The following is a 19,464-nucleotide window of genomic DNA, read 5'->3' as shown; positions in this document are numbered from 1 at the left end:
CTGGTCGATTTGTTATGGCTTTTAATTGTAACATGTATTAATTGAATGTATTTTCTTAAAAACAGACTAATAACTTCTTTTAATATGTCATTCAAAATTTAAACGGAAGAAACGCACATCAACATTTGTTTATTTCAGTACAAATAACAAAACACAAACGTTTTAATAAAAGGCCACACTTAATGGGTACTTTACACGGTATGTTTTTTACACATGAGTTGTCACTTCTCCCATACAAAATGTATATGCAAATTGACAACTCATATGTAAAAAACATACCGTGTAAAGTACCCATAATAAGTTGGTTATTCCATTACTTAGGCCATGTTTATATTATAACCTTTTGCAGGGTTAACCTTCTTAATTAGGATTTACTTGACGTATACGTAAAGGAATTGACATTTGGAAACCAGTGGGTTTGTTAAATCCGATTATATATAAACGTACTATTACTGTCTCTCTGAAAAATTAATATAATTCCACATTTTCCCAACGCCATCTGTTGATACAAATTTGCATAGTTTATTTCTCAAATACAAATAGCCGTTATGTTTATTTCCGCAGAAACATACTACACCTTGTGAACAACCCTTGCATTGGTTACAGTTTGCATTCAACTGTGAACTAATAACAACTTTTTTTGAACATCTCCACATCTCTTGTTGTTATTGAGTGAAACAGCTGATTTTTTGTGGGAGCAAAAAACAAATTCATCTCAGAGAGTTTCCATAATAAAAAAAATAACTAATAATCTTATTTTATTTGATGGCTTTGTCCAATCTCGCCATAGTTGTCCAGTCATTCGTTTTTAACCGCCCGCTCGCAAAGTTCGTCTAGAGCGGAAACGTTCCAAGCGCTCGTTAACAAGCCCATTACCCACATACACATTAACGTCTTTTTTTTCTACATATCAATTTTTGTTTGGTGCTTTATTTTGTTGATTTCAATCAGTGGTCTTCTCATTCATTAATGGTAATTTAACGAAGCAGAGTGTTCCGTGTTTAATTCTGGTAGAGTAGTGAGTGTTGTATATCATTGAAAAATTAAAGTGAAGATGAACAACAACTAACTTTTCGTGGACCACAACTTGTTTTGTATTTTTAATATTTTATTAGTGTGTCTATTTCTCTGGAATGTATTTCATTTAAATTGTTGTAATACAAAGTAAAAGAACAACAATATACGTATTTTGATTGCAAAACGACGTACGTTTCTATTTGTTTTTAAAGTGTGCATTTACGGTGTGAACACAATCAATACATTTGCCTTATGGGAATGGAACACATACTTCTGTAGTTGACCTTAAAAAAATACAAAAAGCAGATAATAAGAACGAACGAATAAAATAAACAAGTTCCTAAATAACTGCTAACCTGCTAACCTCTTGTATTTGTGAAATATTTCAGATACCCAACCAGCAGACAATATGACAAATTACGACGATGTAAGTAGCAACAGATTTTGTTAGAAAATCACTTTTGGCAGAGCATAACTGACACACAGTACATCATTAGCAAGTAACGTCATATCCATCCACCACAATTTTCCATTTATTACTTCACATAATCATAATGTTGATGTAAGCTCATACAGACCTGAAACTCTGCCACTTAGTGTAATGTTTTCCTTTTTAGCGTTTCATAACTTCAATGTTTTCTTTTTTTTCTTTATTTTTCGGGCTTGATTATCTGACTTATTCCCGTTGAAAACAACAATCCATATACAACAACAATGATACCACCTCGCCACATACCAGATATTGCAAAGATGCCGTACAGCTTTCCAAAATGGAAAAACACGAGATCTTAGCTTCAGGTAAGTGAACTATAAACCAGACTTTACAACCGGTGGTACGTACACCGGCAGACAAAACATTAACGACATCGTAGTTATCGTGAGTGTAGCTCATTGAATCTTAAAATGGGAAGTATCCAGTCAGTTGGAGTGTTAGCATGACGCACGGATGTATGTTTATTTATTATTCACGATGATGTAGCTATGCCTGCTGCAATACAGATTTGTTTGTTTATTTTGTCAACAATGCATGCCATGATCACAGATCTCTGGTCAAGCAGGGAGATTGTACAAATACAGATATGCATTGTATAATACCGGCACTTAATAAATACTGTCACGTTATAATTTTGTCTAAAAATGTCTCCAGATTGCACACAGATCTAAGTAGGGATTCAATTTTTTCTCATTTCCTTTACTTTGGATAAAAATAATGTGATTAAAATATTGACTATAATGATAGGCAGTGGACCAAAGAGTAAGTTTTTTATTTTTAAATTGGTAATACATACGTTTTTTTAATATTTTTTGTTTATCAAAGTATAAATCAAATGTTTTGCATCAAACGAATGTAAAATGTCATACTATGCTTCTCTTTCCTAGACTTCTCCGAGGGAAAGAACCAATATCCCACCTATGAAATCTGAATAATGGATGACCAAAATCTTTAATATAAATATAAACAACGGTTTATGTCTGGATTTTCTCTATTTCTGAAACATAAACGATGGTGTATTAAAAGTGTACTTACCAATGCGGCGCTTAAGCACACCTAATAAACCTAAACCTCCATTGTGTATAAATTTCATAAAGTTATTGAGCTTTAAGCTCATATTCTATATATCGGGATTATGATCTTCCGGACAAAAAAGTACGATACTATTGTACTCAGGACCATAATCTCAATAATATCCTGGACGTAAACCTTATAAGCAAAGCTATAAATTTTTCCTCTGTCAGCCATTATAATATTGTCCAGATAAAATACATTATCAGGCGTCAAATTTTAATGTGGCACCAAAATATCCCGCTATAGATAAGTATGTGTTTCACTTGAAAATATAAGCTCATAAATGGTGATGTACCGAGAGTAGAAATTTCTTATTCTGATAAGCCAAGTCAAACACTTAATGTGAGAGAATGCGAAAGTATATTTGGAGATTTTAATAATGAATAATTATGTGATTTTGTATTAGAATTTTTCGATGAATGTATGTATGTCATTAAATTAAAATTTTTCAGGAACATTTTTATGAATATTTTTGAATTTGTTTTCATGATTTATGTTATGTTTTTCAACATTATTGTTATAATGGTAAATTTTTGGTTCCCCAGCATTTTTTTTTACACTTTTCTCAATGGCACATAATGTAAACATTGGGCCCATCGTTAATAATGCGGACTTTTTTAAAAATTCTCTTCGCAAGTATAAGAATAACATATCCTTTGCACATCTGAACTGTCAAAGTATCTGCCCGTCAAATTACAACCTGAAGTTTCTAGAGGTTAAAGATTTGATTAATGGGAGTAGTTTCGATATTTTTGGCCTATCAGAAACATGGTTAAAGGACCATATCGCTTCAAGGTCTATATCTATTCCTGGCTACTCTTTTGTAAGGAACGATCGACCTACTTCTCGAGGAGGGGGAGTTGGAATGTACATTTCCAACAACTTGAAATTTCGTGTAGTATATCGGTGCCAGGAATATGGTGTCTGTGAGTCAATTTTTGTCGAATTTTCTTCTAACAGTGACGTGATCCTTTTCGGAGTAGTTTACTTGCCACATGGTCAAGTAAATGTTTTTGAAGAATTTCATGATGAGCTTTTTGCCAGGTATTCGAATATAGTCGTGGTTGGAGACTTTAATTATAACCTATTTGACCTAAACAGGTCTGAGCATATGAGATTGCTATGTTCGCGCTTGGGATTATCTGTAGTGCATAATTCTTTGCCAACTCATCTCGATGTATCACACATGTCTACTTCATTAATAGATTTTTCTTTATTAAGTCGCAGCGAATTGTTGGAATACTCAGCACAGGTTCAATGCCCATCGATCTCACATCATGCACTTATTTTCGGTTCACTGAAAGTTTGTTTGCCTCAGCGTGATTCATTCATTGAATATCGTGATTATAATAGAATTAAATGGGATGATTTTCACCAGTTTTTATCGACTGTTAATGTCGATTCTTTCTCCTTTATAGCAGATGCCAATGAACAGCTCGAAGTTTTGAATTATATTATATCAAACCTGCACTCATTTGTACCTGTTATTAAAAAGAAAATAAGTTGTTCGAATGATATGTGGCTTAAGTCCAAATCCATTTTGTTATCGAAGTCCTTAAGGGATCTAGCCTACAAGGAGTATGTGCGTCGGCCTACACCAGAAAACTGGGACATCTTCCGTTCATACAGGAACAGAGCTAAATCTGTCCTTCGTCGTGAAAGAAGAAATTACTTCACTAAGTTGTTTAGAGGATTAAATTCCTCACAGATTTGGAGTAGGTTGCGGGCAGGTGGTTTAATTGGTGATGATGCTGGATGTGTTGGTAGTCAATTTGATGTTAATGAACTAAATGATTTTTTTGTCCAGTCTGCGTCTGATCCAATTGCTGAGAGAGTAGACTTGTCTGGGTATATTGGAGAACATCCCTTTTTTCTTTTGACTGTGTATTTGAGGAAGATATATTCAATGCGCTGAATGCTATTAAATCTCAGTCCTTGGGTATTGATGGAATACCAATTTCTTTTATAAAAATTATATATCCATATCTGTCAAATTTATTTCTTCACTTTTATAACACAATATTTACAACATCAGTATTTCCTACTGCATGGAAGGTTGCCCGTGTAGTACCCATACCCAAAACTAAAGGTTGTTGCTCTGTTGACAACATGCGCCCAATAAGTATTCTCCCTTCACTTTCCAAGATTTGTGAGCATCTTATGAAAAAGCAAATGTTGAATTTTATTGAAAACCATAAATTACTAAATCCATTTCAATATGGTTTTAGGCGTGGGCATAGTACGGTTTCGCACCTATTGCATCTTACAGAGACAATTAGGGAAGCAGTAGATGTTGGTAATAGTGGTGTATTGATTTCGTTAGATTTGTCTAAAGCTTTTGACAGAGTAGACTATGCGACCCTTATCCAAAAATTGAGTAGGGATTTCTTCTTCAATAATACTGCTTGCAGACTTATTTTTTCTTACTTAAATAGTCGCTCTCAATTTGTTGATTATAATGGGTCTGAGTCTAGAGTACGTAGTGTTAGTAGTGGGGTTCCACAAGGTTCAGTTCTTGGCCCCCTGCTATTTATTTTGTACATTAACGATTTCAATGTTTCCGTTGATATGAATACCTGTCTTCCATTTATATATGCTGATGATATCCATTTATTTTTTCAGTCTGCTAATACTATTAGCTTGTCACCAACAATTAATTCAACTTTAAATATAGTTGCTTCTTGGATGCAGGAAAATAACTTTGTAGTTAACGTTAGCAAGACAAAGTCGTTACTATTTGGTCCCGTTCGGCAGAGTAGCCATATGTTTACAATGAGTATGAATGGTAATGTGGTTGAAATTGTTGATAAAATAAAGTGTTTGGGTATTTGGGTTGACTACAAACTTGATTTTAGTCCCCATATTGATTCTTTATTTCCTAAAGTGATATCTATATTGCGTAAACTTCGTGGTACAAACTTTTATCTGCCACTTTTTGTAAGGAAACAGCTTGCGCATGCCTTATTGATCTCCACTATTACTTATGGTATTGAAGTTATATCTGGCACGAGTCAATCATGCTTAGATAGGATTTTGCGTATTATTAATATGGTAGTTCGTTTTGTTTATGGATTGAGATATCGTGATCATGTTTCGAGCTATGTCATGGAGTTTTTGGGTGCCTCCTTTCAATCGTATGTTAATACTCGTGTTTTGACTTCTTTCTATAAAATTATAAGAAATGGAGCTCCTGAAAAGCTTTGTGAGAAATTCTCTTTTTCTCGGTATATACGCAATCAACAAGTGCGGCTTCCTCGTTTTATATCTGTAATGTGTGATCGATCATTCGTCGTAAGAGTGGCTAGGGTGTGGAATTATCTTCCTCTCAATCTACGTAGTTTCGCCAGTTCTCCTAGTACATTTAAACGAAATTATTTAATGCACCTTCGTCGACGTCAATCTGGTTCTTGAAATTAAATTTTAGGGTCAGCATTTTTAACTATGAGTCTTTTTTATTTTTATTTTCATATATATCTTATTGGCTGGGGAGCCAAAGTTTTTCCAATGTTACATTTATATATATATATATATATATTTTTGATATTTTTATCTTAATTTTTTTTCTCAATAATAAGTATAATCTAAATAATTTTCCTTAAAGAGTTATATTTGGTCATGTACATATGCTGAATTTTTGTATTCTATGTAATGCTAAATTTGGTCTGAAAGACTTACTGGCATTGTAATGTATGAATAATAAATGAAATGAAAATGAAAAAAAATGAAAAATATATATAATAGGCTTCTCAGGCCAATCAATGTCATATAATTTATGTATGTATGTATAATTGACACACATACTTTTATTTAGCAACATTTGCTTTGGCATAGAAAATCCTCCCTGCAACAACCAATCAATATAGATCATCGATTTATCCCACGAATATTCCAGATGGAACAATGGAGACTTCTTCTTTACAATAGGGTGTCCCTTTGGTCCTGACTACTGCAACATGGTTTCCTCGTCGACTGGGTTAAGTCCAGTCGTATCTAGATTCTCTAGAAGGATCTACTGATCCTTACGATTTGGAGGACTAGATATCTCACTATTAAGTAATCAGCCTTATTCTCAACGAAAATTCCTAGTGAATTTTGTCTGTCTGCCTTTTCAACTTAAGGGAGAAAGTGAAAACACGGGGAATTTACGTTCATAATAACCCCCTATATTTCAGATGAAATGCGGACTTAGGATTGGGAAGGAATAGCAGCTGAGGAGCGTCAGGGACAAACCAGAGTAGTTTTGGGTACAACCCATTGAACAGGAGATAGACCTCAGTAGTGGAATTCTGCAACCCATTTTTTGAGTTACCGACAAAAATCGGTAAAATTAAAATGCAAAATTATGAATGAACATTGTAAATAAAAGTTGACAACATTGTTGCTATCGGTAGGACTTAGCGATAGCCTTATTTTCGTTGTTAACTTACCGAAAAAGCTAGATGAAGATTAATTACTGTTACAACAAAACGTGTTGATTCATGATTATTCGGTTGACGACGATATGATGGAGTTCTAGATCTCGGCCAATGATAATGATATTATAAAATTAGGGAACTTGACCGATGATAATCGGGAGCGACAATTGTATTGCCTACCTATTATTACTGTAATCACTGACCACTATCTCGTATAAACCAACGGGGAACCGACGTTTCTGTAACAGAATGTCAATCATTGATGAAGTTACAACGAAGTGAACTAAATCCACATGCATTAGGTTCGGCTGTGTTATGGAGTTGAATTGTAGAAGCATGTAATAAAATGTGTCTATGGCAGATTTATGAACGTCAACACTTTGTCACGTAACATTACAACGGTATTTCTTTTTTTTTTGTTGCACCGTTCCTTTATTAAACGTGCAAATTTGAAAACTAATTTTGGACAAAATATATGAGAGATCCAAACTTAGGACCAATTAGGTAGCTCCGTTCAAGAGCTATAGCACGTACCATTTTAGCAAAAATATTTGAACTTTTGTGATTGAGGCGCCGGAAGGAGTGGACCAATAACCCAGCAAAATGTTCGATGCCAAAGATGCCATTCAATCATGGGTGAAAGTGATCTGGCATGTCATATTTTTAGCATCTTCATCGATGAATTTTATATGAGCGTGGACCCCAAAAGGCGCTAATCATTTTGGATCAAAAGCATGTCATTTACACTAATGCTTTGACATGTCATTTTCACCAACCCTTTGAAATGAAATTAGCATTACGACGAGAGTTTTAACAACGTTGATTGTAATTTCGAGTCTCCGGCAATATCAAGCCTATTGTAAATAATTAATCTTATATATTTAGAAACTGTGTATAAACGAAAACACAAAATTCATCTCTATTGGATCGATGGAATGGGTTCAAATGCTGATGAAAAAATCGGATCTTTCACGACTTCCTTTGCATTGGTTCAAATGCTAATGAGAAGATCGGCCATGAAATCACGTCATCGCATGGAACCCCTTCCTTCAAATTTTGCTGGGTAAGTACCAGTTTCGAACTCTGTCTAATATTCGCTGAAATATTACGGTATGCTTATACAGGATCGAAAGTTTTCATGCGCACCAGCCACTACCCATGATGGCCGTAGGGGCTTCATACTGCTTTCGGACCATTTTCTCAGGAAGGATGGACTTGCCCCTGAAGAAACTTGTACTGTCGTAATAGGGCCAGCGAATGCAAGTTGTTGCACAAAAAATCGAAGCGATTTGAGTCCAGGTCTTAAACTGCCCTTTTCCCATATTTTGTGTGAGAGGTACCCGAAGGAGTGAACCGATATAGTCCATATTCGAACCTGATTTATACCTCGCAGAAACATTACGATATGCAAAATATGTTCCAATTCGGTTATTGCTTTCGAGAATTGTCGTCAAAATTAAACTAAGGCCAAATTTTGGACCGAATCGGTTGATCTGTTCAAGAGATATAGTGCGCTCCAGTCAGACAGATTGACGGACGACTTTGAAATCGACTTTGAATTCTCTGAAATGGATTTCGTCCAAACAGGCACACACATGCCGTATGAAAGCGTATATACCCTTTGTAGTCTAAAGGCTGAGAGGAAATGAAAAGGGATATGTTATATTTTGGAGTAGTTCAAATTCCTTTAAATGTTTTCTTATTTTGAATATTGTTTTGGAGTAGACAAAACCCAATGTTATAGTTTGTTTATTAATTAGGTTTTTTAATACTTATTATTTTATTATTAATTTATAACTTATTTATCTTATAATAATATAATAATAATTGTTCCACAAACATCCCATAAGGGACAAGGGAGACTTCTCTCATATCAATGAGTGCACCCCGATTCATTTTAGCTCAATGATATGGGACCTACAGTTTATCGCCGGGTCCGAACGGCGTGTCTAAGACATCACTTTTTTAGAGATGTTTTACATGACTGAAATACTCAGGAAATGTCGCCAACATTACTGAGGGGTATTTTGCCACCGTTGAAAAATGTTTTGATGTTGCCTGGCCGGGAATCGAACCCACGTGTGCAAGGCGGGTGTGCATACCATTGCACCACTGTTTATTATTCACAAAACATAGTAAGTTCTGTTTGGAGTAGTTTAGTATCCCTTCCACTCACTCATTCCTTGAGTAGTTTCAATTCATTCATTTTAAATTAAAACAAGTAGGAAAAGCGTTAAGTTCGGTCGGGCCGAACTTTTTATACCCTCCAACACAAATTTCAGCCATTTCGGTGGATTAATGTGGCCACAACCTTCAAAATACCCAAAATCGGGAGATATCGTCCTATGGGGGCTATATCAAAACGTGGATCTATATAAACACTTTACGGTGGAAATGTTTCTTAGCCTCTGGAAACACAAAATACAAAGTTACAACCGAATCTGTTGTCAAATGGGACTAATACATTCAAAATATATTAAAATGACGCGTACTTTATATGGGGCGTTATATGGGGGCAATACAAAAACGTGGACCTATATAAACAAACTTTGATAGAAATATTTTTTAGCCTCTGAAAACACATAATACCAAATTACAACCGATTCGGTGGTCAAATGGGACAAATATCTTAAATTCCTTAAAACGACGACGCGTCACGCGTCACTTTGTATGGGGGCTATACGAAAACGTGGACCTACATAGCCCGCTTTCAATACCAAAAGTCCTACGTACATATAATAGATTTTACCAAAATTTCATCCACCTACGTCAATCCGTTCGGACGCTAGAGTGATTTCCACAGACGGACAGACGGACATTTCTATATCGATGTAGAATCGCACGCTGATCAAGAATATATATAGTTTGTGGGGTCTACAATGATTGTTTCGAGTAGTTACAAACGTAGTGACAAACTTAATATACCCCCATCCTATGGTGGAGGGTATAAAAAAATTCCTGTAAGGAGGTGTACAATTTAAAAGTTGTTTGGCTCTTAATTATGCACCGTATTTTGTTTGCTTTGGATTAGTTCAGCACCCCGTCAAAACATGATTTCAGAAATATATTCTTTGAGAAAAGAAAGCAAGCGTAGTGCAAATAATTTTGTATCAAGCTCCTCCCTCAGTGACTAACATCCTTTTTGAATCGTGTAATGAAAGAATTTTCTTTTCAACTTCGTAGGTAGCACATAACACATACCGCGTTTCATATAAAAGGCATTTAATTAATACAAGGTGAATAAAACACCACAACTGAATATCAAACAAACAAACAAAGAAGAAATTATCGATTTGTATTTCAACACGAGTTTTATATTTTTCATCAACTATTTAGTGTTTTAGTGACCTTTATCATATTTCGCGCATATGCCCACAATCAATTAATGTTTTATTCAAACAGCAGCAACTACATCAAGACAACAGAAACAAAGAAAACAATAACAACAGTGAAAACTTTTACATGTTTTATGGTAAATTCATTTTTGGGGGAAATCTCCCTTCTAGGATTTTCTTTTAATCATTAAACCGCGAGCCTCTTGCTCAATTGATTTCCAATAAGTGGAAAGCAAATATTTATATTCTCTCAATTTGCGTTTATAGGAATCTAAGACTTCAGTATCCCAGTGATTGAAACGCACCTTCATTCGTTACGAGTGTTAAACAAATCTTACATTAATTCGAATATTAAAATTCTTACCCAATGTAAATGAACTATTAAAATAATAACTAGTCCCATTAAGTTTCTATTAAGTCCGTACAATTTTATGACGGAATATCATTTCGTAATAGAAAAATAAAAAAAAACATCAACAAAACTTGTTTACCTACCACAGTGCATTGTGTACAAAAGTACACTCACTTTCTGGCAGTGGTGGCGCGAGATTGTAGTGCAATTATGGCATCTACGTGATTAACAATTATATTACAGTATTTAAATAAAACAATCGACACTGACTAACTGCCGTAGCTTGCTGACCCTTACAACATGATGTTGCAAATATTGCTGTTGTTTTTTTATTTATTGTTGTAGAGCAGTAGGGTAATGGGAAATTATTGCAATTCAAGGTCTTTTTGAAAATAACAGTTATTTTGCGTATCCAGCCACTAACAAACGAAATTACAGTTTTATTAAAATTTATTATTGAACAAGCTGTTTAGGGCAAACTATATTTCAGGGTTTTGTTTGAAAAATTATTAATCAAAAAGACACTATTTACTATAGTATAGACAAATAATTTGTTTGCGAAAGTAAGAAGAAGATGTTAGGGGACTTCGGGTTAGATTTAAAAATAATCATTTATATTAATAATTAAATAAATAATTTTCTTTTATACCACTGAGGTTAAAAGAATAAAACCCAAAAGCCAGTCGCTTGTTCATCTTCCCCTTAATTTATTATTTAATACAATTTTGTTTTAACATGGAATTTCGCATCTCCAAATTGTAATTGTTTATTCATATGAAACAGACAACAATAGTGCACTGAATGCATCTAAAAATAGATTCAAGCTTTTATCATTTCCTTTACACAGCCATACAAAAAACGCTTTCAAACTTTGATCAGTGTCTTATTCATAAAAAATAACATAAGAGCATTAACGTTTCTGTGTAAACAATAACACAGTTGTTATGGTTAATTAAATTCTTCAACAAACAGAACATTAAATGAGTACATGGTACGGATACTGTCATTCAATAAGCAGTTTTCTTATTAAGGTTTCAAGTCTTATTAGATGTGTGTATGCACTGGACTCTCTGTCTATCCAACAAAATCTAATGCGTTGAGTTGTAATTATGTAAGAAGCCTAAATACCTAATGTATAGTGTATAGAGCCAATCCAAACTCATGGGCATCAAACCATCCTGTGCCTTTTTACTATTATTCTAAGACTTCTGCCGGATAAAATAATAGATAAGTAAAATTACCTTATAGCCCAAATGCAGAAGAAGCAGAGCTGTGGCTTGACACAATCTTCCACCAATAGGTCAGTAGACTGGGAACGCCGACTTGCTAGTTTATCAACTGTCTCTTTACTCCCAATATTGCAGTTCCTTGGTACCCAACAAAATTTTGCTAGCACAATTTTGAACAGTGACTTAAGAGTAACCTGGCTATCTACACCGTGACCACTCTTCCTGCAAACTCTGTCAGCCACTAACAGCTTTAAAGCTTTCAACATTGCAAGAGCCAACACGGGGATAAAACCTCTCGGTTTGTTGAAACACTTTTCGTTTCGGGTCAATCTGGTACGAAAGAACCCGCTGCCGTAAAATTAATTATATAATAGTATGTTCGTTTTCCGACATGATCCGGTTATGCCTCTATCTCCAGGTCTCGGAATGTTGCTGCCACGATTGGCTATAATCACAAAGCTACTGGAGTTAGTTGAGTTGACATGGCGGGTTGTTTTGCACGGTGTCCTTGCTCTATAAGGATTTAGATAACTGGCTCCACCATCACGAACGTAGTTGAGCCAAAACTATTCTGGTTTGTCGTGGCACCTGCGTTCATCAGCTGCGATATATGAGGGATGTACTCCAAGGACCGCATTCACACGATAGTTGGTTATGGCATCTGCATTTGCGTGAATTATATACAAACCTGTTGATATGCTTACGGACGTTGGAGCTCTCTCTATCTAGATCATAAAGATCCTTCCTAACATGTCTGGGTGGGGTAATTTTTTTCTGTAACTCACGACAACACATTTTAAAACCTCCCAAGTTTATAAAAATATATTTTAGTAGACTTTTAAAAAGCACATTTTTGGGAACCAAATGGGCAACGAAACTAATGCTCTGTTCCAGAACCTGCAAGAAGCCACAATTTTTTACTACGATAACAGTTATTCCTTTATGTTATCGGAATAAATAGTAAAAATTAGTAGATTCTTGCAGTACTGGAACAGGCCATAAATTAGATATTACAACTCTACAAATGACAAAAAGTTCAAAATTTGTCAAAAGTTACAACAAATTACAAAAACTATAGTCAACTGGCTTACCATTTGCAAACTCTGCAAGTTCTACGCAGAGAAAATCGTAAGGATGAGGCAAATCAAGGCTAGTTGCAAGGTGTCGAAAGTCGCCCGCCAATCATAGGGCGTAGAACTGATTTCCTTCCCTCGCAACGTAAATCAGAGATCAGAATTGTTGTAGACCCGTAGACTGGCCCGTACAGCATAAGACATATGACAAGTAATTGGAATTGGTTGATTCTTGCGCAGATGCAGCCATTGCCATGTATTCGGCTTCGGTAGTGGACAATGCCGTTGTTGATTGTTTCGTCGAGTTCCATGAAATGCAACCGTTTTGAAATTTGAAAATGTATCCAGATGTAGATTTTCTATCATCAAGGTCACCTGCCCAGTCAGCATCGGAAAAGCATTCTTTAAATTTGGTGTCATCTTTCGAAAATTGAAGTTTATAATCCACTGTGCCCTTGAGGTATCTCATTACACGTTTGACAGCTTCCCAGTGTAGTTTTCCATGATCATTGTTGTACCTTGACAGTACCCCCACTGCATATGATATATCGGGGCGACTGACCTGAGCGGCATAGGACAAACTTCTTGATAAGGTACGTCATGGTCCATTTTCGAAGAGTTCATATCTTTTGTTAATTTTTGATTGACATCTAATGGTGTGGAATCAGAATTACAATTTTGCATAATAAATCTTTTCAATACACCTTTGATGTACAATTCTTGGTTCAACCACAATTTTCCATTTTCTTATGATTCTCATGCCCAGAATGTAACTTGCCTCACCAATATCTTTCATTTTGAAATTTCTTGACAAGCAATTCTTAAATTGTTGACCAAAATTGTTAAAGTTCATGTTAGCGAAAATGTCTTATTTAGAAAACATGTAAACCTTATTTTAGACATATTTTACTGATGAAATAATTTTCATTACTATTTTTTAATTCAAATGGCGTAAGACTTCTTGGCCAATTTTATCTTGTTTTTAGAACTTTTTTGGCAATATGTCACAGTTAATATATGGTCAAAACAATGAATACATTAATAATCCCATATATTTTTGGGCGAATCATTTATCAGATAATTCACAACTACAGTGAATGTTATGAAATTCAGTGATATCACTTCGGTAAGACCAAAAGAAAGCGAATACAATCGGAAAACCTTAGAAATATCATAAAATTTAATTTTCAAATATCTTAACATTATAATTTTCAAATACATATGTATATGCAAAAATCCGATGTCTACTTATCACAAAGAATTTCTGAAGACCGAGAACTAATGCTGAGCAATAGTTAGTTTATCCATCAAGAAATTCTAGCACCTAATCGCGGTTATGTAAATGACAAATTCTGTCGCCAAATCGTGCATCTGTCAATAGACTTTGGTGCCAATCGTCGGACTTCACTTACAGAAATTCTGGTTTCCTATCCTGGTTCTCTGGAATCCAGTCTTAAATTCTTTTAAAATGAAATTATGTCGCCCAATCCAAGGTCTATACCTGTATACATTCTTTTAGCAAAAATCCATAAACACAATTTTTCCCAATCTACGTTTTTTATACTCTCAGCCTTTAGCCAAACTGTGCCTCATCGAAATAATGGCTTTAGGGCCAAAGTGTGTTTAGAAGAAACCTGTTTGAGAAAACTTGCAGTCGACTTAGCTATGTCCGTTCGTCTGGGTACCTGCCTGAAGATCAAGATAATTCTCAAACAGATCAACCGATTCGGTCCAAAATTTGGCCTTCGTGATATGTTGATCAACTTCGAAGATGGGCCATATCGATCTACTATTTCGGCAAACTTCCGGGGTTTTCATATCAATATGGATAGGATTAAAGCGCAAAAATTTGCGGGGATATCGATAGATAGGGCTTTTTACAGTGTTTTATTTAACTTGCTTTGGTGTCCGTTTAGCTCAAATCTGGTAACTCATTTTTAACACAGTTGCAGTTGACCAATCAGACTAAAAGTTGATTGATAGAGTCCATATTGAAACCTCATCTGTGTCTGGTAGAACTTTCACGATGTGCAAAATATGGACCAAATTGGTTACTTCCTTCAAGAGTTATCGTGCGCACAAATTTTCCGAACATTTTCGAACTTTTGTGGGGGAGGTACCTGAAGGAGTGGACCGATATGGCCCATCTTCGAACTTAAACTAAGTTTACGAAAACCAAATTTTGGACCAAATCGGCTCATCCGTTCCAGAGTTATCCTGCGCACTAGCCAGACAGACAGACGGACGGACATCGCTAAATCGACTCCAAATTGTCTGAAACACATTTCGTCCAAACATACTTGGGGTCTAAAACCATTCTTTCGATGAGGCACATTTTGCCCGTATGAAAGTGTATATACCCTCCTTAGCATAAATGCTGAGGGTATAAAAAACTCTCTGAAAACGCTTTGCTTTTTTGCAACAAGTGTTCTCGGGGCCCCCATTAGTAAAGTACAAGTTTTTCAGAGGCAAGTCTATACTTCCAGAGAAAATGGCCCGAAAGCTCTAAAGATGACCTAAGGCAATCATATGTAGTGGTTAGTGCGCACGACAACTATCGAACCGGATACTGCGTTGGTCCAAACTTTGTTTATCGCAATATTTCTGCGATCCTTATATATACAAAATTCGAAGATGGTTCTTTTCGGTCTACTTCTTCTGGTATTTCCCCCCCCCCAAATTTCAAGAATTTTAGCTAAAGTGGTATGCACGAGTTTTCCTGAACGGAGCAGCAGATTTGGTCCAAACTTTGGATTTAGTAATATTTTTTGTTCCCGAGATATGGCATCAGAATCGGAGGTACCTACAAAAAAATTTAGATTTTTTATGCAAATATCTATAGAATGATAACGGAATTGGGTCTATAAATAAATTTTCCAAATTATATTGAAATTGGTTCAGATTTGGATATAACTTCCATATATATTTTCGTCCGATTTCATGTATTTTATGCACCAAACACGCAATTGACCTACAAATAACTTTGTCAAAATATATTATACCTTATTCGGGGTAGCGAAGCGCACCGGGTTCAGCTAGTAAAATATAAACATTGACCTCCAGCTCAATAATCTTGATTTTATTAACATTCGAAAGGTCGAACAAAACATAAAAATTCGACAGAAATATCCTTTTGTCCAATAGACATTTACGACACTGCGGTGGAACAGAAATTATGACATAAAAAATGGTTGATATATTTTTTTATTGTAAATTTCAAACATAATAAAGAATTTGTAATTGTTATGAATTTCAAAATAGTTCGTTATAAAAACGTGTTAGAGAAAATATACAAACACTTAAAACCACAAAGATTAAGCATTTGTTTCATATTTTATTGTTGAATTGCTCTTATAAAAAATTTCAAAAACAAAAGATTTCAAAAATGTTTTTTTCTGGATGTTGTTTATAAGCTAAAGTATTGGACGTAATACAAATAAACGCTTTGTTCTGAAGTCAGTAATTCTTACAGTCAGCCTAAAATTCCGTTTAAACGCTTAAAACTTAACAAGAACTATGCATAAAATTGCTCAAAAAGCCTAACTTGTTCTTTATTTTTATATTTTCAAATATGTTGGACAATAAGTATGCCAATGTAGTTAAATAATTCTCTGTAGTACAGTCGAAATCGCTTATAACGTCGTCGGTTATAACGTCATATCGCTTATAACGACGAAATCCAAAAGTCCCGAATTTCTACCCTTTATATTCCACACAAATAAATATCGCTTATAACGTCATCGCTTATAACGTCATATCGGTTGTAACGTCGGTTTTTGTGAAATATTTGAAGTTTACTATCGGTTATAACGTCGAACCAATACAAAGAAGAACAATTTTCTCTCAATATATTGTTTTATGTAAATATTTTCAAACAACAATATACGAAACATATGCGCATAAGCTTGAATTTTTGTCACCCAATGTCATATCTGCATTACAACCCCTGGACCAAGGTGTAATAAAATCATTAAAATCACACTGCCGGAATCGAAAATATCCACTATCTGGCAAGAATAGAAAAGGATCAAAGTACGAAATTAAATGTGTTGGATACAGTGTTATTGTTAGATGAAACGTGGAAAATGTAACGTCTTCTGTCATTGCTAATTGTTTTCGTCATGCGCGATTGTTCTTTAGACGATTCTGAAGACATTTACCTTCATTCTCATTTCTCCCAGCACGTAGAAGATGTTAATGAATAAGTTGCACGTATAATGACGAATATTGAAAGATGAAGGCAATTCTAACGAAGAAATTGAGGATACTACAGCGGCAGAATTTCAATTACCATCAGTGTCAGAGGCGTGTCTAGCAGTAGAAACCCTTCAGAAATGTACATATTTACTCTGAAGATGTTATAAGCAAAGAATGTGTTTTATAACACCCTTTCAAAACTCAGATCTGAGTTAAATTTAAAGCTTATGTTGGAATAAAAAGTCCAAACTAAAATAACAGACTATTTTAACCCAGATATGCCCAACGTCCTATATATAGGACACACAAAATTCTTGCTAATTTGATATGTTATTTTTATGAATGTACCATTTTGGTGATATACTCAGTACACATCTGTAGCTCTTGGGATATTATGTGATTCCATTATTTTGAGCTACTATTTTTGAGTTTTGAGGTCTAGTTCATCGAAGTTGCCACCTATCGCTAAGTTTTTACAATGATTTTCGTTATGACCTATTAATTATTGGGTAGTTTTATAACGAAAACATACACGATGTGGAGCCTACTACGAAAAAACGTTAACTAGATGCCGAAAAGGTGTCTTTGGACTATATGTCAAATGTTTTGTGTTACATAACTCCCAGATATTAGATAAAACCCTGTGTCCAAAAGTGGCCTCAAAAACCACTTTTTTCAAAAAATTTTTAAAAAACATATAAACATACTGTTATTATTTCACATTTGCTTCTAAAATAATATAAAAATAATTTTAAAATGATCACGATCAAGCAATGGGCATATCTGGGTTAAAAAGAACCGTATCCCATGCCTATGCTGAATAATGTATTGAATATCATTATGTTTTATTATTTTGCTTTTAAGTCATACATGCGTATGTATATAGATGAAAAAGTAATAAAACAAAAGTCACTATACAGAATATAAATGCACCTCTTTTACAAGTATCGTTTATAACGACTATCGCTTATAGCGTCCGATTTTGGTCGGTCCCTTGACCGACGTTATAAGCGATTTCGACTGTACTTCCAACTACTTTACATATTTCAAGAACAATTTAAAACAGTTTAAAATTTTACTCAAAAATTAGAAAAATGTGTAACATAAGCTAATATCCTACGGGAACTAAAATCATTTCACACACCCCCCCCCCCTGGCTACGTCGGTAATCCACAACATGAGGTATGTGGCACTTAAAATTTACTCGAGTATCAAGTATAATACCCAGGTACTTAACGTTGTTCTTCCATAAGATATCCTGATTATTAAAACGTATTGGTCTCTGGGGAGTGAAGCGAGAACACAGTTTTCTTGTGAAGTATTCGCTTCAGTTTTTTCAGTGTTTAGAGAAGAAATAATTGCTTGAAGAAATAATTGCTTAGCTCCAGTAACGCAGCTTCAAGACAAGAAATTATTATAATTTGCTAGAGTACCTGAACTAAGAAGCGAGGTATCATCAGCAAAAATTGAAGTTGTACAACCATGAAGTCTTGCAATGTCTGACGTATAGATGTTGTAGAAAATAGGTGATAGACAAGATCCTTGTGGGCAACCCGCAATGACATTTTTTCTTTCACAGTAAGAAGATCCTACTGTCACATGGTATGATCTTTGGTGTAAAAAGCTTTGCATATTTTTTATGATTTCCATGGGAAAGTTTTTTAAACATCTTATAGATTAGATTATGCCAGACAGAATAAAAAGCCGATTTAATATCAAGTAGTACCATACCTGTGGAATTGCCAGAGGAATAGTTATCGTGAACAATATCCCTTATTTTAAACTTGTCGACTCTATTTCACTTTAATTAACTTTATATTTACTGCAATTTTAATACGAGGGCGGTTCGGAAACTTCTTAGCCTATCAATGAACGAGAATAGTTAGTTATTTTAATAGAAAATAATGAAAAACGCTTCCGAGAAATAAGCGCAGCACAGCATGCATCATTGCTAAATTATATGATATAATAATTGACTTATAAGTACCATTATTTGAAATTTACCCAACAATTAATCTTAAATGTGATTAGATAATTACTGAAAAAAAGAACAGAAGATATATGACTTCGAATCATCATTATACCCTACACCACTATGTGGGGAGGGTATTATAAGTTGGTTTTGGCCAAAAAGTTTGTAACGCATCGAAATAATGGTCGCAGACCCATACTTATATATACCAAAGTGAATGTCTCGACGAGCTGAGTCGATCTGGCTATGTGTGTCCGTCCGTCAGTCCGTCCGTCCGTCCGTCTGTCCGTCTGTCCGTCTGTCCATC

General features: G+C 34.8%; 1 protein-coding gene across 50 annotated transcripts in view; it reads left to right on the top strand.

Moving 5' to 3' along the window:
- The window catches only part of Aldh-III (Aldehyde dehydrogenase type III), a 70,792-nt gene that overhangs the window by 35,970 nt on the left and 15,358 nt on the right, over positions 1 to 19,464 (top strand). For 22 of the 50 annotated variants that reach the window (XM_073956688.1, XM_073956685.1, XM_073956677.1 and 19 more), the window contains 2 exons: positions 1,407 to 1,444; positions 1,757 to 1,815. In XM_073956688.1, the coding sequence (XP_073812789.1) occupies positions 1,407 to 1,444; positions 1,757 to 1,815 (97 nt within the window). Of the gene's footprint in view, positions 1 to 652; positions 1,019 to 1,115; positions 1,206 to 1,229; positions 1,445 to 1,756; positions 1,816 to 19,464 lie in introns of those variants that run through there. The other 28 variants (XM_073956718.1, XM_073956698.1, XM_073956728.1 and 25 more) reach the window with 23 other exon arrangements.

Source organism: Musca autumnalis, unplaced genomic scaffold (genome assembly GCF_047663935.1).
Source record: "Musca autumnalis isolate F117 unplaced genomic scaffold, ASM4766393v1 scaffold_5, whole genome shotgun sequence".
In the NCBI taxonomy this organism is placed as follows: domain Eukaryota; kingdom Metazoa; phylum Arthropoda; class Insecta; order Diptera; family Muscidae; genus Musca; species Musca autumnalis.
This window is presented reverse-complemented; position numbering and strand designations above follow the sequence as displayed.